This window comes from Salvia splendens, chromosome 15 (genome assembly GCF_004379255.2).
Source record: "Salvia splendens isolate huo1 chromosome 15, SspV2, whole genome shotgun sequence".
Lineage (NCBI taxonomy): Eukaryota > Viridiplantae > Streptophyta > Magnoliopsida > Lamiales > Lamiaceae > Salvia > Salvia splendens.
In genome coordinates, this window is record NC_056046.1 from 19,081,249 (window position 1) to 19,107,718 (window position 26,470).

General features: G+C 36.4%; 2 protein-coding genes and 1 non-coding gene across 5 annotated transcripts; 1 reads left to right on the forward strand and 2 right to left on the reverse strand.

Moving 5' to 3' along the window:
• Positions 1-6,843: 6,843 nt before the first annotated feature.
• LOC121768111 (cellulose synthase A catalytic subunit 5 [UDP-forming]-like) lies at positions 6,844-13,431 on the forward strand. Of its 2 annotated transcripts, none has more exons than XM_042164484.1 (15): positions 6,844-7,035; positions 7,253-7,606; positions 8,346-8,538; positions 8,642-8,850; positions 8,950-9,049; positions 9,135-9,318; positions 9,518-9,784; positions 9,902-10,247; positions 10,359-10,496; positions 10,879-11,004; positions 11,109-11,321; positions 11,394-11,670; positions 11,750-11,946; positions 12,016-12,366; positions 12,483-13,431. In XM_042164484.1, the coding sequence occupies exons 2-15, from the start codon at positions 7,520-7,522 to the stop codon at positions 13,068-13,070; spliced, it is 3,276 nt and encodes a 1,091-aa protein (XP_042020418.1). In that variant the 5' UTR covers positions 6,844-7,035; positions 7,253-7,519; the 3' UTR covers positions 13,071-13,431. The 2 variants fall into 2 exon arrangements, with proteins under 2 accessions (XP_042020418.1, XP_042020419.1); XM_042164485.1 differs by having other exon boundaries at positions 9,138-9,318.
• A 3,738-nt stretch (positions 13,432-17,169) lies between these two features.
• Positions 17,170-17,272, reverse strand: LOC121769614. The gene has a single exon (XR_006043635.1). It is a non-coding gene; the product is annotated as a U6 spliceosomal RNA (small nuclear RNA).
• Positions 17,273-17,733: 461 nt separating this feature from the next.
• On the reverse strand, positions 17,734-21,237 carry LOC121769393 (protein LIKE COV 2-like). 2 transcript variants are annotated; one of them, XM_042166191.1, is made up of 7 exons: positions 20,932-21,237; positions 19,934-19,986; positions 19,732-19,841; positions 19,120-19,287; positions 18,835-18,932; positions 18,465-18,591; positions 17,734-18,159 (listed from the first exon to the last, which is right to left on the reverse strand). In XM_042166191.1, exons 1-7 carry the CDS (start codon positions 21,055-21,057, stop codon positions 18,050-18,052), a joined length of 792 nt encoding a protein of 263 aa, XP_042022125.1. In that variant the 5' UTR covers positions 21,058-21,237; the 3' UTR covers positions 17,734-18,049. The 2 variants fall into 2 exon arrangements, with proteins under 2 accessions (XP_042022125.1, XP_042022124.1); XM_042166190.1 differs by having other exon boundaries at positions 20,926-21,237.
• Positions 21,238-26,470: the final 5,233 nt, after the last annotated feature.

Here is a 26,470-nt window from a genome sequence, read left to right on the forward strand (position 1 = left end):
TACTACATCGTCAATTATGATTCTGGTCATCAAAATTTACAAACTATATTATATAAAAGTCTTAGCTCATTACTCTACTCATATCTTTGAAATTATACAAAAGAAGAATAAATAAGGCGTTTATTTTAATATCATATGTAAATTTGACGCTCTTAATCTTTAACTTATGAGGTAAATAGAAAAAAAAATTAAACAATATTGATGTGGACTACATTTTTATTTGTACGACCGTATATGTGAAAGAGAGAACTCCCTCAACTAGATATCAAGTGGCGATAAATCGCTCAGTGGTTGGAATTGGCAATCGCGGGAAGATTCCCATCAATCAAACCGTGAACTAGGGTTTGTGATAGAAAAAAAACATGTAAAAATAAATAGGGTTTTTGTTATTTCTTGGGGAAAAATAATAACAAGTCTCTCATTTATAGACTAAGGACCGTATGGCTGATTTGACGCTCTTTTGCAATTAAGGAAATAATCAACAAATAAAACCTAGAAATCAGATTATAGATATGCTCGACTCAATTGTTTAATAATTAAATACTCAAAAAGGAAAACAAATAGTAACTACTTTCTGTGCAAGGAATAAACTGACTACTTAACGTGTTGCATAGTCTTGAAACCTTTCCAGCGGCCAAGTTTTTCGACAAGGCCGCAGGCTCTTTACTGCCGCGCTCGGCTGCTCTTGATCCATCATTGTCGTCTCATATTCTCCCGCTAGTTCCTCTTCTTCCTGCTCGAGCATCTTCCGGCCAAGTTTTTGGACTAATGCTTTACTCATTTGAGGTATTTTTCACTTGTTGGTACTATTTCATTCTCTTTTTACCCATTTCAATCTCAATGGCTAATTGGAGTCATTTGACAGTTTTCTCTCTTCTTTCATTATTCTCTTATCCTCTCATTTCTCTCTTTTATTATGTGTTTTAAAATAAAATAATCTTAGACTTTAGGTATAAGCTTTTTATAATCTCAAAAACATTTCTTTATACAAATTTTATACTACTACTATAATGTTCGACGATCGAAATATATATAGTTCAAATTTGACAAAATAAAGCTAAAGTTCATATGCAATACTACGTATAACTAAAATATATATATGTAAAATTACAAAAATTAAAAAAAATTAATTAAACGATTAAGTTTATATACTGTCAAATGATTAATAAAATGAAGAAATAAAATTATTATTTTAAGTATCAGTTTAACTATCAAATTAACATAAGTTGATTTTTTTACCATAAAATAAGGTTACTAATTAAGAGAGAGAATCAAGAGAATAGAGCTGAAAATAAATAAAATTGTCAAATTTGCCCTTGAAATGGAAAAGGATAAAATGGAAAGAAATAGTCCCAAAAAGTGAAAAAAAATATCTCAATTGAATTAAAATTTTAGTCGAGAGAGACTTATAATGCAATTATTTTTCATGATGTACCACAAATATGCATCATACATTAACAATATATCAAATTTGCAGTTCACTCTTACCAAAACGTGATTATTAACAAAGACTAAATAAAAATAAATCATGCTTCTTGAGAATTTTAGTGTTTAATTCAAAGTTAGAGATCTCTAATTTTTAAAGATTTTTTCTTTTTTTTCATAAAATATAATCATTACCAATTCTCTGTCTATTCCGATGATGATTATTCAAACTTTCAATAACCCAATTTATTAATTAAAAAGAAATATTTTATTAATTAAATTGAGCAAAAACATTATCAATTAAACTATGTTCATATAGTCCTCTGAACATGACTTTTTAAGATTGATACTTAAAAGTGACACTAAAATCCAATAAGTGGACAATTACACAGATCAGTGGTTCAGATAAACTTATACTACTATAATTGTTATATTGCTTGAGTTAAAAGTTTGTAGTTTTGACATTGGTGGATTCCATTCATACTTTAACTTTCGATTTATAATGTCTAGTGTGGCAATGCATGTTCCTATAGTCAATAATGTTACGACACGTTTGGTTGAATAATCATTTCATTACTCATTTTCTTTAGTGGTGACGTCAAAATCTATACATATATAAAAGGCGAGTTTGAAATATTTGTAAGTTTTGTCCTTATTTTGAAATATTTATAAATTATGGACCAATTTAAATATTTATAAAATAATTAATAAAAATAAAACTGATTTCCTTTCTTTTCTACAAAATTAATTATATAGCACAAACAGCGATTACCATATTAATCTTGAGTCTAACACAAACTAGACGCCCAATAATATATGATTCTATTCTTGTCAATTAAATGCAAAGTTATGACCTTATAGTCGTAGTTTGACTAACTTTGCCGTTACTAATGGGAAGTTGTGTGTTTTAGGCACTAATTTAAATTAAGTGAATTTATTATAATTATTGTACAAATTATAGTATGTATCAATGTATAAGCAATTACACAATAATTCCATTCATGAAAATTTATTTAATCTAATTTAATTCCTATCAAGACTTTGTAACGTAACTAATTATTAGTGAAATCCAAATGAGTTCGTTAGCCTAATTTGGTTGAGAGGTTGTAGCGTATTATATACCCTAAACCCTCTATAAATTTATACATCTATATAAAAGGCAAGTTTTGGGTCTTTTTTGAAATATTTATAAATTGTGGGCAACAATTTGAATATTTATAAGAGTGCATAATCAATGTATCATCATAAGAAAAAAAAACGTCTTTTGTGATTCTACATTCAAATTCCACAATTAATATTAGGTGTCATTAGCTTTGACCACTAATCAACTTTTGAATTTAATTTTCAGTTTTCTAACTTATTTGTCACATTTGAAGAGGACGTTTATAAGTTTTGAATTTGGAAGGTAAAAAGCATTTTTCATAATAAATGGAGGAAGTGAAAAGTTATGGAGAGACATCTATTTTTTTACTATAAATATGTTGTTAGCTAGATTTTAATCCTCATATTCCTATCTTTTTTCATAGTATCCTTTGTTGACCCTTTTGCATAAATTTTAATTGATTTCAGGTATTTTTCTTACTCTTTGTCAATATTGTTTTAACATGAAATCAGTTTTCTATATGATGATTTTTTTCATTTGTTTAACATGAAATCATATTCCTATCTTTTTTCATAATATCATTTGTTGAACGTTTTGCATAAATTTGAATTGATTTTAGGTATTTTTGTTACTCTTTGTCAATAATGTTTAACATGAAATCAGTTTTCTATATGATGATATTTTTTTCATTTGTTTAACATATTCATCAGTTGAATGTTTTGCATAAATTTGAACGATTTTAGGTATTTTTCTTACTCTTCGTTAATATTGCTTTAACATGAAATCAGTTTTCTGTATGAGGATTTTTTTTTCATTTGTGTATTAATATGTTTGACTTGCAACCCCAATTCACCCATTTTTTTTTCAATTTTTAGTGATTGGAGAATTGTTTTTTTTCTAAATTCACAATGTCGCCTTTAATTTCCCATCACTTTATGCACTCTTTTTTGTTTTTTAATAATGTATTTAATGTTGCTGAGAATTTTGATCTTATATCTTTAAATCTACTAATTTTGAGGAACGCATTAATTTTAGTAGAATATATTTAATATTGTCTATGAGTTTCTTCAACTATTACTATGTTATATCTTACAAGAAATCGAAAGATTTTTATATATGTAAGTTTTAACGTTGGGTTAGAGTGTAAAATATCATTGGATGTTCTGTAATCTTTACTCTCTTCTATTTCAGGAACAAAAATCACACCTCCAAGAAATGGTATACTAAAGAGTTATCTAACCTGTTGCGCGAGGAAGAAAAACAAGCGTTGATATAAGAAAAACAAAAATTTAGCATAAAACATTTAGTTTATTATTAGTTTATATTTCTTTATTTAAGTGTAGTGAGCTAAGGTTATATATTTTTAGCTTTAATAATATGCTTTGATACAAAATATTGTTATATTCTTATTAATTTTTTACAAAATTAATTTGTGATTTATTTTGACTATTTTAACATTTATCACTAATAAGGAGCTTACGAAATAAAATAATTTTAAAGTAAATAACCAATTTTTATGTTCAGTGTTTGATTGTGTTCATTTGTTTCATTACTATCATTTTTACACATTTTATGATATTTTTGGAACTCTCATGATCCATTTAATTTGTTTTGTAATGCAGGAATATTATAATAATATCTCATTGAATATTTCAATATGTGTAAAATAAAACTTAGGAGCTCCTACAATAAAATTTAGGAGCTCAACAAGTATATTTTTTTATATCTTGGTATTGTGATTTACTATTGAACTAAATATGTTTAGAGTGTATGTTGTTAACATAACTTAATTATAATTATTTAAAATATATATTTATTTATATATGATAACTTTATTTATAATAGAGATCTAACAAAGTTCTAATTAACATACTTGTTCATATTACTTTATTTCAAAATTTATTTAATTTTGTTTAAAATTTATTTAATTTTGTTTATTAAACAATTTAAAATTAAAGTGAATAAAATAAAATGGACCGTGCATGGTGAAACTAGTTTTTATTAAATGACAAGTGCCTATGATTAATCTTTGATGATTATCTTTTGCTTTGTGACAACGGGGAATATGAATTATATTGATAAAAAAGTTAAATTATTAACTACATATTTTTAATTTAATATCTACCTTTAAGATTATATACGTACATAATAAAATTATGTGTATTAATAAAGATGTGTATTTACTCCTAGGGCATGATTGGTAGCTTATAAAAGCCCATAAAATGGCTCATTATCCCATCTTCTCCACCATTTGAGCTCGATTTTATCGGAGAACCCGACACAAATTTCCCAGATCTCGGTGAAATAGACAATAGAAACGGCGATTCTGGCATTTCACTATCGGAGAAAAATTGTGGTATAAATTTTTAGCCGCTTCTTCGACTTCGTGTTTTGGAGCTTTATGCCCAAATTGCCCTCCCAGTTTTCGAACTATACAAGCACATACCCATCACCAGACACTCATTGGCGGCGGCAAATTCAGGTTTCCGATACGATAATCCAACACGAATCCTCACGAAAATAATGGGTTTGAGCCAAACCTTAATAGGTTCGTGTCCTTATTGGGTTGACCCGTTAAGAACCCGAAAATTTCAGTCTGGGTTCGGGTTGGATGTGGGTTGGATACAAATAACCCATTAAGAAATAATATTATTATTTTTATTATTTATATTAATTTTTTTAAAAAATAACGCTTTAGTTTAGTTATTTAATGTTATAAATCGGGTTTAAATCATGGAAAATTGATTTTTATCATGTAAATTCAGTTTAAAATTAGGTTGAATCATGTGATATTGGGTTCAGATCGTTATCGTGTCATGTAAACCCATTTTATATCGTGTCGTTAACGGGTTCGTGTCGGGTTCGTGTTCGGATTTGCAGTTTCCTTAACAGGTCGGGTTCGGATTAGGCCTTATTGGGTTGGGTCGTTATCAGGTTGACCCAATAACGACCCAATCCGCACGATTTGCCACCCCTACATAGAGGTGTTCATGAGCTCGAGTCCCTCCGTCGGGGCTCTATCGCTGGATACTACATGACAGACTAGGTGTTTCTTATATTCGTTGATTTTATTCTTGTATTCGGGCTTTGCCCGCTTTTTTTACCAAAACAAAGAGATGGAAATGACATTATGCAACTGCTAATATAGATGGCTATCTTTCATGACTAATAAAACTATACTTATTCATGATATTAATATGAGTAAATGCTAAATTAAATATATTTATATAGTATTTCAAATAGGATTATTTTGATCTCCCAAATTGCAATTCTAGTAGGAATTTGGTATTTTCACATGTCTTTATTTGATCGCAAAAATTATGATATTGAAACTTATAGTAAATTGAATTCGTGAAAACATTCGGCACCATAAGTCTCAATTTTATAAATTTTGTAATTATATTTTAAATTTACAAGAAGCATTAAAGTTTGACTAAAATACATGTAACTTCAGAAACAATATATAGGCCTTTATCTTGCTACGCGGTTCCCTTTTTACGCGTTTTTTACTTTTTAGTTTCCTTCTATAAATAATAATACAGTAAATCTCACTTGCTCATATATGGCATTGACCAAATGAAATTTGTTCCTCTCTTTCCCTTCAAAAATATATGCATATAAATATTCTGGAATTAACCTAAACTCAGAAACAATAACTACTTCTGAATTACTCCCTATAAATTAATGTCGCTTGATTTGACTGAAATCCTATAGAAAGTGGAGTATTACTTTTTCCCCACTTGATATTAATTTTATTTTTTTTCCTGTTTATAATTAATTGTTATTCTTAATTTTTAATATTATTTTTAGTTCCACTAACTTATTAAGTACTATAGAATAAAAATAGGATCTACGTTCCTATTAGGTGTTACATTTCTTAAAACTCATAGTCAAGTTAAAAAGATTTAATTAATCATGTATAAATGGAGTAACAGTAATACTACGAAAATAATAAAATGCTTTCTCCATTTGTTATTAGGAGTTATATTTCTTAACGGCATAAATTTTAAAAAATGTAAAGAAAAATAATTAAAAAAAAAGTAAGTAGAATATATGTCTCATATTTACTCCTTAGTTTTAAATGAAATGTGAATCGAACGTGTCAGTGAACTCTTTTATCGTAAAAATAAACTCAAATCATACGTACTAAAATGAAAAACAAACTAAGGAAAATCCAAAAATCAGACTCCTCCATAGCTGGATTCCAATTTTCTCTCTCTTTCTACACAAACAGAGCACCTGTTTCTCTCACACACACTAGGAGTATTTTTTCCGACATTAATTTAGAGAGAATGTGAGTTTTTATACAGGTCCACCCAAATCTGTACTCTCTCTCCCACACAAACACACTTTACACACACCTATTTTTTCCACCAAAATCAATCCCTTTTACACACACACTACTGACTCATCCGCACACAACAGAGTGACACACGCTCTCACTATCTCTCTATCAATTCAAGACTCAATCGGTCCTATCCAGCTAAATTGCAGTTCAGCATTAGCTTGTAAAGATGTTTAATTAATCAATTCTTTTATATCATCACTAACCTTTTGGTTTTCATGACTTTCCAGAATATTGTATGTTAGTTTTCCATCTTTTTCAATTGATTCGCTCTCTTTTCTTCTTTCTCCAATTGGGTTTTTTTATTGTGTGCTTTTCCGATTGTGGTTATTATTTGGCAAGACTCGATTTTGAGCCCAAAATCCCTCCTTTTTCCACAGACATTGCTCGCCAAGGATTGGATTAGGTGCATCTGATTGAGAGTTTGGGCACAGAAAAGCAAGAATCTGCAGCTGCATTGAGGCATTTGGAGCTAAATCGTTAGGGGTTTTAAGTGTGATTTTTGCACAGATTTTGATTTTGGGGAAAAAAAAGGAAAATTGCTGACGGTTTGGAGAAATCCCAGCTGCTTTCCCCGCCACAGGGGATTAAATATCTGAAGTGGCTTTAAAAAACTCGGGATTTTTGGCTGATTTTTGTTTGTGGGAATGGCGATGAACACAGGAGGAAGGCTTGTTGCTGGTTCTCACAATAGAAATGAGTTTGTGCTGATTAATGCTGATGAAATTGGGAGAGTGAGTATTTGGATAAACCCTCATTTTGTTTGTTTGTTGTTGTTGTTTCATATCCGTTTATACCCATTCCCTTCTTTGTGCTTCTTGAGATTCTTGTTTAGATTGAAGTGTGTGTTTGTGTTGATTTTGTTTGTGAAATTAGGGATTGGGACTAGAGATTATATTTTAATTTCAAATGTTTAGATGCTTGCATTGAGATAGATGTATATGTGAGGGTTGTTGGAGTTAACATTTTTTCCTTACTTATTTGCAATTATTTTGCTGTGTTCCACTTCTCCTATAGAAACAATAAGAATATGAGTTTCAGATTATGTTGTGTTTCTTTCAGTCTGCCACTATGATGCTATTTGTTTTTATTTTAGAGTGTTAGTAATCTGAATTTCTTTCATTATATGAGTACTTTGTTATACTGCAAGATCGAAGAATGAGACCCTGATAGTTTATCGAATGCTGACTAATCTTAGAGGAGAATGCAGAAAAAAAGGAAATAAATTGGTCATAAATGATAGAATAACTAGTAACCGTAAGAAAATTTAGGAACTTTAGCTGAAAAAATGTTTTGAGTGGGAGTTCCACTGTGCAGTAATTGGCCTTAGGAGCTATATACTTTGCAAGTGCTAATTGAGGAATGTTTCCATGATGGGTTCTTGTGCTGTATAGAGGTCAAGGGAAGCAATTTATGTTGCTCTATGGTCATACTTAAGGATGAGAGACTAATTGAATTACATTGATTTTATAGATTAAGGCTGTTCACGAACTAAGTGGGCAAACGTGCCAAATTTGTGCGGATGAACTGGAGATAATAAATGAGGAACCTTTTGTTGCATGCAATGAATGCGCTTTCCCCGTTTGTAGAACTTGCTATGAGTATGAGAGGAAAGAGGGCACACAGGCCTGTCCTCAATGCAAGACCAGATATAAGCGCATCAAAGGTGAGTATATCTAGGTTCATTTTACTGCAAATGTTTGTTGTTTAGCAGCTGAAACCTTGCTAATTGTGTTAATGTCTAATTTTCTAATGCAATTGTGCCATAGGTTTTGCTAGAGTCGAGGGTGATGAGGATGAAGATGGTATTGATGATTTGGAAAACGAATTTGATTATGTAAAGAGTGAGCCTGTGGGTTTTACCCAAAATGGTGGTACGGTAGGATCCGTCTATGGTGGTTTATCTGGATCAGCCACTATGCCAGGACATGATTCATCTCAGGGTATCGATATCCCACTTTTGACAAATGGTGAAGAGGTAATGAGTAATCAAGACTAGACCATCTCTCTCTCTTATGTCTTGTGAGTATCTGTCTATTGCATTAGTTTGTCCTTAATGTCTTCTTACTATGTTTAGTGTGCTGAGATTGCACACAATCAGAGTGCTATAATAGTACCCCTGTTTGCCAGTAACGTGAATGGAATTCATGCAACTCCTCCTGGTACAACACCACCTCGTAAGTCAATTCTTTTTACTTAATTTCTGCTGTTTGAAGCCTATTTAGTTTGTGCTGGATTATTCATTTGTTATTTCTGATTTAGCAGTGCATCCCCGGCCTATGGTCCCCGAAAAAGATCTTGCGGTATATGGCTATGGAAGTGTTGCGTGGAAGGATCGTGTGGAGGAATGGAGGAGAAGGCAAAATGAAAAACTTCAAGTGGTGAAACATCAAGGGACCAATGGTGATGACTTTGATGGGGGTGATTTTGGTGCAGATTTGCCTATGTGAGTACCGAGTCATAGCCGTGATTTCATGGAAGTGGCTTGTCTCTCTTTTGCTTACTGTCATAATCTTTAACATGCATCTTTCTTTGATTATTTATGAGATTATAAGTATAACTAAGCACTACTTGTATTTTCACGCATTGAAGTGTGAGATAAATGGTGATTACATTTGTATCGTATTATAATGAACTCCATGTAGGATGGATGAAGGGAGGCAGCCACTTTCGAGGAAATTGCCCATTGCTTCAAGCAGGATAAATCCATACCGGATGGTAATTATCCTGCGTCTTGCGGTTCTTGCCTTGTTTTTTCACTATAGGATTCTCCATCCCGTTCCTGGCGCATATGGCTTGTGGATGACATCAGTAATCTGTGAGATATGGTTCGCTACATCATGGATACTTGATCAGTTCCCCAAGTGGTATCCCATTGAGCGAGAAACTTACCTTGATCGACTATCTCTTAGGTAAGCACCATCTCTCTTTCCCTCGCTTGCACATAATGTATTCATCTTTCGCTTCTTGTTTTTTACTATTATTAAAGTAGTAATTTCAAATTGTAACATTGCTTGTACTTTGTATAGGTATGAAAAAGAAGGAAAACCCTCAGAATTAGCAGACGTCGACATCTTTGTCAGCACAGTAGATCCCATGAAAGAACCTCCTTTGATTACGGCAAACACGGTTCTCTCCATCCTTGCTTCGGATTATCCAGTTGACAAGGTATCATGCTACGTGTCAGACGATGGTGCTGCCATGCTTACTTTTGAAGCACTTTCCGAGACATCTGAGTTTGCTCGAAAATGGGTTCCCTTCAGCAAGAAATTCAATATTGAACCGCGTGCCCCTGAATGGTATTTCTCTCAGAAGATAGACTATTTGAAGAATAAAGTCCATCCTTCGTTTGTTAGAGAAAGGCGTGCAATGAAGGTTGGTATTATCTATATTACATGAGTTGTTGAGATGCACAAAAAAAGGAGAAAAAACGCATCCGTTCTCTCTGTGCATGGGTTCACTGTTACATATCTTTGTCTTGTGCAGAGAGAATATGAGGAGTTCAAAGTTCGGATTAACCGTTTGGTGGCCATGGCTGAGAAGGTTCCTGATGAAGGTTGGACTATGCAGGATGGGACACCCTGGCCGGGCAATAATGTCCGGGACCATCCTGGTATGATTCAGGTTGGTGATACTCTCGAGTCACAACAACTAATCTCCGTGGATTTTCTTATGCAGTATGTGATTTTATTATATTATAGTACGAAGTAAGTGGTAGTTGGCTCGAAGCTGAGGGCACGTGATCCAAATTCTAGTACTGTAGTACACCAATTGAGTGAGATCTCGTCGGGGTTGTGATGTTATTCCCTTGGTCCAGTGCACGAATCATGTGATTGCCGTTGTGCTATGGGTTATCACATGTTGTGATAAGCAAAATAGTGATGTATATATATGTCTATGTTGCGTGTAGGTGCAACAGAGTCGTTCCTTGTAGCTAACTCTTTCATACTACTACTATTCTTTAATTTCTTACATCGGTTTTGATTATTGCTTGCTTTCTCAACAGGTATTCCTTGGTCATGAAGGCCTTCATGATAATGAAGGGAATGTGCTTCCTCGTCTGGTATATGTTTCACGTGAGAAGAGACCCGGCTTTGAGCATCACAAGAAAGCTGGCGCTATGAATTCACTGGTGAATGCCTATTGCCCGCATTTATATAAATGCAGAACTTGAAAAGGAAGAAAAAAGGTTTAATTTGTTACTAAACTTATTACTCTATGAATTATATTATACAGATACGGGTTTCAGCAGTTCTGTCGAATGCTCCTTATCTTCTAAATGTGGACTGTGATCACTACATCAACAATAGCAAGGCGTTGAGAGAAGCTATGTGTTTCCTGATGGATCCCACCTCCGGAAAGAAAGTATGCTACGTGCAGTTTCCACAAAGATTTGATGGGATCGATCACCATGACAGATATTCCAATCGCAATGTCGTGTTTTTTGATGTATGTATATCCTCGCTTATTGCTGTATTACTACACTTACCATTGTGCAGGATATAACTCGACTCTGTGCAGATCAATATGAAAGGATTGGATGGTCTTCAAGGACCTATATATGTTGGAACTGGGTGTGTCTTCAGAAGGCAAGCATTATACGGATTCGATGCTCCTACTAAAAAGAAGGCACCAAGCAAGACATGTAACTGCTGGCCCAAGTGGTGTTGTATGTGCTGTGGTTCGAGGAAGAGCAAGAAGGGGAAATCGGGGAAAGCGAGGAGAGGTAAGAAGTCAAAGCACAAAGAGGCATCGAAACAAGTACATGCTCTTGAAACCATCGAAGAAGGAATTGAAGGTAGAATTTTTTCGTTGTAACTTTAATCAGTTAGGAAATAGTACTTTCTGCTAACGTAGATATTGTTGATTCCGTGTAGAAATAAATACCGTTGATCGACCTTTCATCTCCCAAGAGAAACTTGAGAAGAAATTTGGTCAATCACCTGTTTTTGTGGCTTCAACGCTTCTTGAAAACGGCGGGATGCCAAATTCCATTAGTTCGACGTCTCTCTTGAAGGAAGCTATCCATGTTATCAGTTGCGGTTATGAAGATAAAACGGAATGGGGAAAAGAGGTATGTAGTGTTGTGTCCATTACGTATGTAGCCTTCGTTTTTCTAAATTTTCAAACTTCTTCCAACTAGGTGGGCTGGATATACGGGTCAGTCACTGAAGATATCTTGACGGGGTTCAAGATGCATTGCCATGGCTGGCGTTCCGTTTACTGCATGCCAAAGAGGCCTGCATTCAAGGGATCTGCTCCCATCAACCTTTCGGATCGTCTTCACCAGGTTCTTCGATGGGCTCTTGGTTCAGTTGAGATTTTCCTAAGCAAACACTGCCCGATTTGGTATGGATATGGCGGAGGATTGAAGTGGTTGGAACGATTTTCGTATATAAATTCTGTTGTGTATCCGTGGACTTCTATTCCTTTGCTCGTTTACTGCACATTGCCAGCTATCTGCCTTCTTACCGGGAAATTCATCGTCCCTGAGGTATGTTGTTTTTTGCCGTCTTTCTTTGTATTCGTCCCTGAGGTATGTTGTTTTTTGCCGTCTTTCTTTGTATTCGTTTTGCGGATGTTTACTAATGTGTTGTTCGAATTTTACAGATCAGTAACTATGCCGGCATCATATTCATTGCCCTTTTCATCACCATTGCTGTGACCGGTATCCTCGAAATGCAATGGGGAGGTGTTGGCCTCGACGATTGGTGGAGAAACGAGCAGTTCTGGGTGATCGGAGGCGTTTCCTCCCATCTCTTCGCCCTCTTTCAAGGGCTCCTCAAGGTCTTGGCCGGCGTGAGCACGAACTTCACCGTCACCTCGAAAGGAGGCGACGAAGACGGAGGATTCGCGGAGCTCTACCTCTTCAAGTGGACGTCGTTGCTGATCCCGCCCACGACGCTCCTGATCATCAACATCGTCGGTGTCGTGGTGGGAGTCGCAGACGCCGTCAACAACGGGTATGACTCGTGGGGCCCTCTTTTTGGCCGTCTCTTCTTCGCCATATGGGTCATCATGCACCTCTATCCCTTCCTCAAAGGGTTGATGGGGAAGCAAGAGGGCGTCCCGACCGTGATCATCATATGGTCAATCCTGCTCTCGTCAATTCTAACCCTCGTGTGGGTCCGGATAAACCCATTTGTCTCGAGGGATGGCCCTGTCCTTGAGATCTGCGGGCTCAACTGTGACGACTGAGGGCCGTGGTGCCCAGCCCTCGACTCTTTGCAAGACGCAAGGACAGGTCTTCGTTGCTGAGAATCGATGTTTCCTTGTGCAGCCAGACGCATTTGCTGGTACGTTTTTTGCCCCATCCCGACCGGTTTCCGATGTACCTGAGGTAGAATAAGGAGCTTGCTCTCTTGCTCAGTGAGTTTTAGATTGTATAGATGTTAAGAAGTAGCTAATGATTGATTGATAGATACTTGTTTCTATGGATTCATTCATTCTTTTGTGTTTTGTTCATTTGAGTAATGGCCCTTAAAGGGTTGTAGATGTAACTGACAAAATAGGATTATTTATGGATAATTATTATTCTTATTTTTTATGTGGTTAAAAATATCTGTGAAGTTTTGTACTGTATATGACTAAATGTTGCATCTGTGTGTGTATATCTGCACATTAGAGCATCCACTATAGGGCCTTCCCCAATAACGCCGTCCCTTTTTTTTTCCATAGCCTCAATTTTTTGTCTATAACCCCAATTTTTTCCTCCACTATCCCACTATAGGCGGACACTTCCAATAGCCCCGAAATTTTATAACCAATTTTCATTTTATTTTTTTCGTTTCGTTTTTAAATCAGCTGAATTGAAATAATTATAAAATGAGGTAATTGAAACCGAATATTCGTTGTATTGGCAAAGGTAAAATTATACAACGAACGTAAAAAAAATACAAATAAAAACGCTGCCACCGTCTAATCGGTGGCGTCGTCCGATTCCTCCTCCTCTTCTCCGTCGCCTTCTCCATCTCCCTCGCTGCCGCCGGCCGCCGCTGCCCTAGGACCCTCATCAGCCAAGCGCAGGCGGCGCTGGATCCGACGTAAGAGTTGCGCTTGGCTTCGACGTATGAGGTCGGAGTATATATTCTTGATGTACGGGTCGGTTGCGGCCTCGTATTTGCTGCAGGCATCATTCAATTCGTGCGCCAGCTGCACATATACGTTATCCCTCAAGACCTCGTTGGCAAAAGGGGCCCTTGAAGGCGGTATAGGAGCGGGCTGCGGGGCGCGTGATCCAGACGCTGCCGACGATCGGCGGGAGGAACCGCCAGCTTCTCTAGCGCGTCGAATAGAGGCACGTTGTCCCGGAGGGCGGACGCGCCTAGAGTGTGTAGCAGAGGGCTCTGCGGCTTGCTCTTCGTTCAGGTCGAACGATTGCGAGCCGCTGCCGCTGCTGTAGTCCCCGACAATGTTGTGTCTTGTCCGCTTCGGCGCCGGAGCCTGCTCTTGGGCACAGATGGCGTTGAATCTCGGGCAGTCTTGGAGAACTTGAAACTCCTCCCACATTGTGAACTTCGGATGGCCGAGCGTGTGGTATTGCTCCATCGAAAGTTCTTTCACGTCAGCCTCGCTTCGGCCACTCTCCGCATGGAGCAGGTTGTTCTGGTATATGCCCGCGAAACGCCGGGTGGCCGGCAGAATCCTAGACCACTTCTTGCAGAGCTGTTCCCCGTCACGCGGGTTAGCGCAGCGAGGTTTGAAGTCGTTGTACGCCTGCACAACTCGCTTCCAAAAGCTAAACTCGGTCTGATCGGTGCCCACTATGGGGTCTGACGTGGCGGAATCCCACGCCCTCGCCACAACAACGGACTCCGCTTTGGTGTAGTGGATGGCCTTTTTTTCCGGCTTGAACTGAGCCGCTGGCCGAACCGCCACCACCGGAGCCGACGCCGCTGCCCGATCTGCCGGCTCCGCTGACATTGCCCGATCCGCCACCGCCACCACCACCGCCACCGCTGCTGCCACCGCCACCGCTTTCGGACCCCCCGACTCTCGTCGCAACGGGCGTATCCGGTACGCCGGAACTAAGTAGATTGAACATCGTATCCAGTGCGTCTTGATCTGCCTCAGTGAAAGGAGAGCTGCTAGATTGGACGCGGATGGTGAAGGGCGTCGAAGTTGGGTCTGTAATCTCCAAACGCCGAGCGGCTCAGATTCCTCGCCAAAGATGGTGAAGACCTCCACGGCTGAGATGGTGGAGGAGTTGGACTCGATGCCCATGGCGGGGGAGATTGATTCCAACTCCATGGCTGGGACGGAGAGCCACCATATCCCGACGGCTGAGAAGGATAGCCGCCATATCCCGACGGCTGGGAAGGATCGCCTCCATATCCCGATTCGTGCAAGTCGGGGGATTCGTCGTCTCCGCTGTGCATTTTTTTAGAGTGAAAGTGTAGATAGTGAATGAAGGGAAAGTGTGTGAAAATGAAATAAAAATGGATGATGGAGGAGTAGTATTTATAGGGTGATTTTTCGAAAAAAAAAAAATCAAATGGGGCGGACGACCATCGCCCCGTCGCCCCACTATAGATCGCCCGCAATCGCCCCGTCATCGCCCCGCCGCCACCACCATCGCCCCGGCCTCGCCCCCTTGTCGCCGACCCCTCTACCGCCTCACAACCGCCCCCTTTTTTATGTCCGCCCTGGGGCGGACATCCCGGCCACTATAGACCGCCCGTAATCGCCCCGTCGTTACCTATTGTGGATGCTCTTAACACTTCTTATAGAGTTATAGGTCTAGTTTTGCACAACTCTACTCTTTTGGTGTAAAATGAATAACTGCAACACTTTTCTTAATAGTAAAAAAATTGCCCTTTCTAGAATGTAACATATTTTTCCAAATCACAAGTTTTTTTGGTTGTCTCATTTGTTTTTCTTTTGTTTTTCAGATTCTGGTCTTTTGAATTAATTTTATGGTGCATTAGATTTCAAAAGGGATAATAACTACTTTAATTACAAGTTCTGGTCAAGTTCTAGAAACTTTGAAACTGGAATATTAAATTTCGTAATTTCAATTTTTCTCAATTGTACACAAAATGTCGTCTTTTAACGATATTCGAAACGGCAATGTTCCAATAAAAAAAGGAGAGAAATGAGAGAGTTAAGGAATAAAAGCAAAATGTCATCGTATAACGATATTCAAAATGACAATGTTCCAATTAAATACGAAGAGAATAGAGAAAAAAAATGAATATAAGAGAAAAAAAAACTTATTTGTTTTCATTTAGGACAAAAATTTGGACCTTTTCGCAATTTAAAGTTTTATCAAATTCTGATCAAGTTTCAGGAATTTTGAAATTGGAATATTAAATCACGAAATTTCAATTTTTCTCAATTGTACACAAAATATCATCTTTTAATAATAGGGCAAATTGCCTAAAAGTCACAAACTTTGGGGAAAATTTGGTTTTTCCCACAAATTATAAAAGTTGCGCCTAAAGTCACGAACTTTACCGGATCGTGTAAATTTCCCAAACTACCCTACCCGGCTGCATATTTCCGTTAAAAACTTATCCCACGTGGCACGCCGAAGGCATGACTTGGCAAAATTTCTGGCTTAACCCTAAACTCAGGTAAAGGGTCCAAGCCCCTTGGCCTAGCGGTAAAGGGTGCTGGATACCGCGTCCATCCTAGAGGTCTCGAGTTCGAACCCTGGGTGGCGTAATTTGTCTTTCCTCCTTGTTATAGGAGTTGATTTGTAATTTCCTCCTTCATATATATGATATAAATATATGAAGTTAATTTAAAAAAAAAAAAAAAAAAAAAAAACCTCTTTTTGGCTGATTTCGAAAGACGGAAAACGTAATCGACAAGAATGAAATCGTCGACAAACGGTTTAGGGATGAAATCGGCTACGTGTAAAGAAGATTCAATAAAAAAGGCATAAAACGACGCCGTTTTGTGCTCAGTCAGAAATTTTACCAAGTCATGCCTTCGGCATGCCATGTGGGATAAGTTTTTAACGGAAATATGCCACCGGGTCGGGTAGTTTGGGAAATTTGCACGATCCGATAAAGTTCGTGACTTTAGGCGCAACTTTTATAGTTTGTGGGAAAAACCAAACTTTTCCCAAAGTTTATGACTCTTTAGGCAATTTGCCCTTAATAATATTCAAAACAACAATGTTCTAATAAAATAAGGAGAGAATTTATTCGGAGAGAAATGATAAAATAAAGGAATATAAAAGCAAAATATCATCATATAACGATATTCAAAACGAAGACAATGATCTAATTAAATACGAAGAGAAAAGAGAAAATAAAGGATATAAAAGAAATAAAATACTTTTGGAAAAAAAAATTTGGACCATTTCTCGATTTATGCGTGTCATCCTTGCGCAGGGGCCATGCTAATCTTCTCTGTATCGTTCCAATTTTATCGGATGTCCCCAAAGGGACATTTTTAGATTAGCTTGCTCGCGAATATATAGTGTGAAAAGTTTCATAAAGTTTCGATGTGGGACGAAACTTGAAATTAAAGAACTCCATTAAATAATATTATGGGCCTTATTTGTGGTAGAATCGCAGCCCAGTTTGAAATTTCATCCTACCAAAGGGCAGAGAGTGTATAAAATGCAAATATAAAGTCCCATCAATTTGGCTTCTAAAATTTATTGTTTTTTATGATAATATAATCATTTATAGTTAATATTATTGTTCTATTTCAATTGAGCATTTTTGGTATGAGCGTGGGTAATTTGAGAAAACCAAAATTCCAAGTGAAAAAGACATTTTCTATATTATCATTAGTACCAGGCAAAATCCATTATCAAGAAATCTAGCAAGATTTGATCCATCTTAATCAGAGAGAGAATTTTGGTTAAATGTATCAAAGATATATCATTAAGTGCAAAGGCATATTATCAATATCTTTCTATCATGTTATATTTAAGAACAGGAATACAAAAATTGCAAATGTACAGACTTTAGTGTATCATTCACATGCCATTGTTCAGTCGAAAAGATTCACAACAACATTCAGTTTCATCATCTTCAAAGGTTTACGATTCAAAAGCGTGGCATGAACTCTACATTTGTCGCGCACACACACTTCTAGTATCGAAACACAGTAGACCACAATATGTAGTAGTATTTATCCTCTTCTTTGTACGAATGCTTGTTCATTCAACTACCCATCTCCATGTTCTTATAACCGCAAAATCAGTAGGCCGTTGCCTACACAAGTCTGGTGAGCAGAATCCGTTCTCCTGGTCGAGCAACTCTTTCAATTGAAGAGATTGGCATGATCCTTTGTGGCATTGTCATTCCTCCAGAAACGATTATTTCTGCAGTTTTTACTCCAAATGTTACGAAAGAAACAAGGAAATTATTTAACACCAAATTTGAAATGGCAAAAGATATTCTGTAAGCAGCATGTGCAGAAAGCACTTAAGAGATGAAAGTAAAGAAAAGTTTCCATGCGTAAACAACGTATCTTGACAGAATGGCCCTCTGACTGTGTTCTTTATTTTAATGATCGATGACAATTTTGGAATAGTATGATTTACATGTGACAAATGAAAATTTACCAATTTGCTCATGCAACACTGAAAGCAGTAATCAGAATTTAAACCCAAGTATGGTATCATACCTATCCCTTCACGAATAGACAGATTGGGCCTAATAATCTCGTCGGAACTAACCAAGAATATATCACCAATGTACAAGTGGTTGGTAGGGACAAAAACACTGCATAGTTCTTCATCTCCGTCATCTCTCTGTTGAAGATGACAAAATAAACATGTAAACATGGTTTCCATTTATCCTGTAAAGCATTTTTAAAATAACTCTCGCTTTATTTTATCTAAACTGCTAAACACCTGTTACTTCTCATTAAGAGAACACATATGACGATATTGAAGTTCAGATTTATTACACCAGAAACCTGAAACCTGGTTACTTATTGAAAAATCATCAGCTTGATCTGTTTACATATATCCTCAATAAGAACACATTACTACCTGTAGGACGACTGAGGAAGTGATAAAGCCAAATGCATATTCACCCACACGTGGATGGCGTATAATTGCCACTTCCTTAAATGCAGTAGTATTTTGGTCTGCAATGAACATGAAGTATAAAACTCAAACAGCAGTAAACATGAAACATAAACAGTATGAGACAGCCATCGGTAAGTACAAAGCCCATGAAGGTTCTGTTAGCATTGCACAGTATGTCGTGGAATAGCAAGATTTGCATCTGGGTCGCCTATATTCAGACAGCAGGCAAGTATTTATATACTTTACCAGGAGAAATTGCGGAGCTAATCTGCTTGGAAGCTGAGTAAATGTGTCTAACAAATGGCATTCGCTTTATAAACCATTCTCCAAGCCATATCACTGAAGCGCCCAGCCATGATGAAACAAATACACCAACAAGGAATACAAAAAGTAATGATGTCACAAATCCAAGTCCTGCACAGAAGACAATTAATTGAGAAGCCTGTCCAAGAACACCAAGAAAAAGGTTGTGTAAAACTCAAGTTCCAAATGGATGAAATATCAATAAAAACACTAGTAAATAACAAAAAAAAACACACTTATGTAAAAATTGATCTAAAATTCCATATTTATGGAGAGATCAAAAACTATAATCCTGAAACTGTAAGATAGAAATATATCTGATAGACAGTTGCTTGATAAATTTCCAGTTGCTTGAGTTACATAGGTGAAACAAGAAACTGAGTAGAGCATTTGGAAACACAGCAACAGATGCCTATACCTACTTTCATTTCCGAAGTTAGGGACACCTTATCTAATTCAACAAGGTTACAAACTGTTAGCCTCTTCAGTTGGCTTGATAATGCAATACAAAACATCTAAATCGTCATATCCTCCAAGCCGAAAGAGTACACTTACCAAATATCTCAATGCCCAGCTGTTCATATAGAGGACTGAAGAAACCATCAACAAATTGAACGAACCACCAAGTCACAAAAAATGTAACAGCAGCTGGGAATAGAACTATGCTGCAAATACAGTTCATCACAACGTTAAGCATGACCAGACAAATACAGATAAATTATGCATTTCTGGAGCAAGACAAAAGGCAAAAAAGTACCATCCAGTCATAAATTTTTTTGAAACCCAGCTTTGAAGAACAAAACAGCAAGCCTGGAAAACAAAAAATATAAGCCCTTAAAACATCAATTGAAAAAATTAACAATCTGCCTGCAGAAGAACATCTATAATTCTGACATAACACGATCAACAATCCCCATATCCAACACTAAGCTCCTCTATGGCCAATTCAACGAGCCTGAAACATTTTTGGTACAACTCTAACACTAGAAAAACCTTGCAAAACAAACTATTGAATACATCTGAGCTGGAAATGTAAAGCCATTCACAGGGTAGGGGAAGCCTACATTTCACCACAAGGAATATCTATGACAAGCTGAGACAGAAAACAAAAAAATATTCAAAATCCCATTCTACTACATGAGTTGCTGAAAATATGCAGACTAAAACATGTTATTCTCTTTTTGTTTAATACTAGTATTACTACTATTATTACTAACACTGATGTCAGAAAATTGATTGTTATTGGTGCTGGAACTTCAAGATTATATCAATAAAAAGTCTGCAAATGATTTTAAAATTAGCAATTGTTCTTAATATCAGGAAGGCCAAAAAAGATAATCACAGCGGCCAGTCCAAATCGTGATTGTTGAGGTACAACACCTAAAACAAATTAGGTATATTCATGGCGCTTGCGATTGGAAGATTATTATAGATCAATTCCAACTATCATTGATTCAATCGGAATTTCAAATAAATGATCAAAATAATTGATTATTACACAAATTCTGTTATATGTTAAACCAACGCTTCAATTTGGAAATCTTTAACAACTATCACTACTTCATATATCGGCATCCTCAATTATCAAATTCTTATTCAAATCAGCTCAAATGTGTAATAAACCCAGCTAAAAACACTACTGCAGTAGTCACTCAGTCAGAAATAGAATCTCAACTCGCATTTCAATAACTAAACACACATTTCTATAAATATCGAGTAAAACGAGCTCTAACACACACACACACACACACTAACACTACGAGTGGAAGAATCGGGAGAAGTAGAAGAAGATTTTAACGGATCCTCGGGATCTGGCCCCTCTCCATCTTCGCCAACGCTTTGACTCAGCGGCACCGACGTGGCGTCCTTCTCCTCCGCCATTGTAGCCAACAATAGGCACGAGCCGATTTCGCAGGAGTTCTTGCAATCGGGAAATTAGGGATTTCAGTATTAGCAGTTGATAAAATTTGGGAATTTTGATGGATCGGAAAAATGGAGGAGAAAAGCGAGGTGTTGAGTGTTATTGAAGAGGTACGACTACTGAAGCGTGAGGTACTGGCGATGGCCAAATAGTCAACTCCATTATTGTATTCATGAGGTCAATAGAAAACTACCTGAGCCAAAAATCATTTTTCACGCGCGCAATTTTGCACATTAAATATTTTCCCTCAAAATAATTTCTCTATCATTTTTCTTTAGTAGTAGTAATAATGTAAGGGCTAAGATAGAGATCAAACTGGCTTAAAATTCGGACTTATTCATGGAGCTCTCTATTAATCAAATTTTATCTTAATTTAATTGAATGGATAATATTTCTATCAGTGCGTAGATTAATATTGAACTTTCAATTCAATATCAAATTGAGCAACCTTTTATTATTGTGTTTTATGATGAATCAATGCCATTCATTAATTATTTAATATGTTGTTGGTTTGATGTAATTAATTTTTTTACTGAATTTGAATTTTTTTACTAGAGTTAACATACAATTAAATATTTGTCTTAAGAAATCTTTAAGGAATATGTCAACCTGACATCAATTAGAACTAAATTTTATTCAATAACAAAGAAATAAATAATTATTATATACGCTCATTATTATATACAACTTGTAATAAAGAATTTATCGTTGATGTAATATATTCTATATTATACTTATACCACACTTCAATGTTATTTTATCCCACGGCTGGAGTATTCCTCCCGTCCTTGAAATTTTGTCACTTATTTTCTACCTTTGTTTGTACTTAAAAATTTGTCACCTTTCATTTTTACCATTTTTTATAGTAGATCCCGCATTCCACTTACTCATTATCACTCACATTTTATTACTCCCTCCGTCTCACTTAAGATGACACACTTTCCTTTTTAGTTTGTCCCAACCAAGATGACACATTTCTATTTTTATTAATTTTCTCTCTCCAATTAATACAATCAACTACTTTTTTCTTTCCAATTAAATATCCAACTCTTTTTCTCTCTCCATTTAATACTTTCACACCCTTTTTCTCTCTCCAATTAATCACATTAACCAACAACTCCTAAAATTCCGTGCCAACTAAAACATGTGTCATCTTAGCCGGGACGGAAAGAGTACAAAACTAATATATAAAATTAGAACCCATATTCCACTAACTTTTTCAATCCAGTTTCTATTACATTTCGTACAACTCGTATCGGATCAAATGGTGACAAATTATAAAGGACGAATGGTGTATTTATTTATTTCTTCAAAGAATTCTGAATATTAATTTAAGTGATTATGATGCATAATTGCATATTGATGTTAGTGTAATACTACTTAGTAATGTAGTAACACCATATCCAACCATTTACCTCAAACTCAAACCCACTTTTTAGTATACATTACACCAAAAAGTTTTATTCCAAACATTTACAGCAAATTCAAAATTTACACAATTTTTGAGTTTTTATCTCACAAAATTTTTACAGTAACACCATATTATAAAAACCATCAGAAATGAGTTTGAGTTTGATGTATAGTTGAAGAAGATTTCTACCCCAAAACTCATTTTGAAGTATGGTTGGAGATGGTCTAAATACTACTACTTGCTTGGATTCCATATAAATTTATGTCAATGAGGTTTTGCTCGTTATTTAGAATATGTAGGCAAACCATTCCAATTATGTATAAATTACATTGATTTTATTTTTTCTCACACCAACACTGTTGTTTGAGGAAAGATATTTTCTTAAAAATACAATAAAGACCAGCAACTATTCGTATATTCTAAAATCACCCCTCAACCTTTTGCTTCCCTTACAACTTTGCCCATACAATAATTCGAAGTTTCGTGGCATCATTTACGATCTTGGTAACTATCGGACGATCCAAAATCAATGGCGTATTATATGACTATACCATAAACTTTCTAGTTTAATGGTTTTTGAGGCTTACTCTCATTAGCTAAACAATCTTTAGGTATGCCTATAAGACCATAAACTTTCTAGTTTAATTCAATTAAGATGTCATTCAATAACGTTCTTATATGTGTACTCATTCGACCCTGAAAAGAACTATTTTCTAATTAGTTCGTCTCTGAAAAATATGAACTTTCTAATTTTGAAATAGTTAAACAATATATTATCCTTATACATCATTTTATTTACAACGTTTACCATTACACTACACTACTAATGATGTGAAACTCACTCTCCACTCACACTACTTACACTATCATTTATCTCTATCTCTTTTACTTTTTATCATTATACATTAAATTCGTGTCTGACCATATATTCATATTTTTCAATGACGGAGAGAGTAACTTTTTCTTATAGGTTAGGGATTTGATTCTCATAAGCTAATGGAGTACTTGAATTCAAAGATTTATTAAACCAAGACAATCTCTACTCCTAAATCAATTTCATTTTGGATTTTTAAGTAAAATATACTATTTTTAGATTTACTTAAAAAAATCTAAATCACTTTTTCAAATTTTATGAGTAAAAAGAGTTATAATATAAAGAATATTCTTTTAAGTTTAGTGTGATTAAAGTAAAATTACTATTTGACATGACATTTTACAGTGAATTTAAATTTAATGTTAATGCTTAGATATGTTCTAAACCATTCGTATTGTTTTCATAATTCTCATACGTCTAATATTTTTTTGTTTTTGTGGGCGTGCTACTGTGCTAGAATGAAAAATAATATTTTTGGCTATGGAACGGAGATAGTATCTACCTCTACATATATTTTAGATGAGAATGGAGAAGGTAAAGTGAAAAATGGGTTAAAAATGAGGTATATATAGAGCTTAAATAAAATAAAATAAAATAAAATAAAAATTGAAATTTCGACGGTCGCACTTGCAGTAGGCGCCGATCGGTGCCCTATTGTGAAATGTGAATGCTCTTAGGGTGTCCATTATAGGAGGACAGCCGACTCCCATCGCCGCCCCCCTTCTCGCACAGTCGTTTCACCGCCGCGCCGCGCCGCGCCGCCCGCGTCCGCCCCGTTTCCACGCAATAGGGCGCAGCGACCCTCGCCCCACCCATTCTTCCTCAGCCGCGTCCTCGCCCCCTTCCGCCTCCGATTTTTTGTCCACTTCGGGGCGGACGTCCCTCCCACTATAAGCCGCCCCGTCGGGGCTATAGCCGCGCCAGCATTATAGTGGATACTCTTAGGCCCAAAACACATTTATATTTTATAAATATATAAAATTTCAATAAAATTGGTGTAACCGTTCGCAATCAAACCAGGCGGTTTAACCGGTTCAAAATGGCTCAATAGTCTACTAGTTTATGCATGCAAACCGGACTAGACTAGACTAGACTAGACTACACTAGACATCGGTTCTGCGGTCGTATGAGTCCAATACAATTTTCAATTCCCTTTAAAGTATGCATCGATTTTTTCTGTACCTTTAATATACTACATCTTGAGAGGTTTTAAATTTAGAAAAAGTTAAAGGATTTGTTTATATTTTATTATAAGTGGAATAAGTAAGAGCATCCCCATCCGTGCTCTTGCCAACGAGCACGGATGTGGGCCTGAATCCACTTTTACTCCCTGCTCTTAGGCAAGAGCACAACACCCACATCCGTGTTCTTCCGCAAGGACATGCTCAAAGGTCTCACTATTCTATTATTCAATTTAAATAAAAACATTTCCACAATATTAAAATGCATTAAAATTACCCGGGATACTATTACAAATTACAAAAAAATTAAAAATTACATAATTTAAATCCTAAAAATTAAAAATTACATAATTAAATTAAAAAAAACCACTACTCATGGCAGAATTTCGCCCAAATGGATGATGAATATGTGTATTTATACATGATTTTGGGATTAATTTTTTTTTAAAAAGTTCAAAAAATTCAAAAAACGGTAATAAAATCTGTATATTTTTGGGAATCCGAATTTTTTTTATTTTTGGTATTATTTTCGATTTTTTTAAAAAAAGAAAAAGAAAATGCCAACGATCAATAGAAACGTGCCACGTCACCTTGCTCAGCAGCACGGACGTGCTCTATGTATCGAGCAGAGTCGTGCCAGCGGCAAGAGCACAGCGGCGGACAGGGGTGTGCCATGCCGCTGGCACGGACAGACGCCACCCACTCACCGCTGCGGATGCTATAAGGGTTTAGAATGATCCTAAACTATAAATAGATGATACTATTTAGTAGCTATAAATTCACTTACTCACTATGTTATTTTCGATTGCTTTCTTCGCTGAATTTCCAGTGAAATTTTGTCTCGGGTTTTAGAATCCATAAGTATGAGTTTGGAATTCAATGAGTTAAATAAGAATTAGTTTAGAATTGGATTAATTTTGCACGATTAGTTGATTTCATATAAATTGGTGTTTAGTGTGAATCAATTCTAATTTTAATTTTTTCCACCCAAATTAGCATATTACTCTATTTCTTGAGCATAATTTAATATGTTTTGAATGGCCAGGTTCACGTAACTGAATTAATTGTATGCTTAAATTTTAAGAATTTTGTAGAAGTACCATAATTTTATTTGTAGTTCTTTAATTTAGTTTTAGTGTACTCCCCCGTCCCACATTAGAAGTAACTTTGACTTTTCTACACACGTTTTATAAAAATATTAATAAGAGCATCCGCAATGGCGCCTAGCGCACCGCCAGGCCGAGCGCCGACGCTAGGCGGTGCACTCGGCGAACCATTGCAACCGCCTAGCGGTTTTCGGATAAAAAAACCGCCTAGCGCTAGGCGATTTTGTGGCGCTGGGTGATCCGCTCGGCGCCATTGCAGCCTCCGGATTGCCTAGCGCATTGCCCAGCCGAATTTTGTAGTATTTTTTTTTTTAAAAAAATTCGAAACATTATATATACGCGCTTTGCACGTCATTTTCATTCGCACCACTTGTTTTAACGAGTACTCTCTCTATCTTAATTTCTGTACAAGAGCAACAAAGCGAAATGGAGAACGCCAACGAAGGTACTCCAGTGACGAGCGGGTCTCAAACTCCCCCGGTACCAGTGGGAGGTGGATGGGGTCCAATGCCAGGGTACTACAACATGTACCTGTGGCAGGGGATGATGCCCGGGATGGCAGCTGGGGGGAGTATGCCGGCGTGGCAGGGGGTACCGGGGATGCAGCCCGGTGTACAGATGATGCCGGGGTACCCCGGATGCAGATGATGCCTGGGGGGGACGACGATGCAGCCCCCGACGCAGGGGACGACAGGGTGGGTACCGGCGATGCAACCCCCGACAGGGGGGGTACCGGGGACGCAGGGGACGCTGGGGGAGGAAAACGTCTATCGCCCTAGTTTGATTTTTCGACTGCTTCTT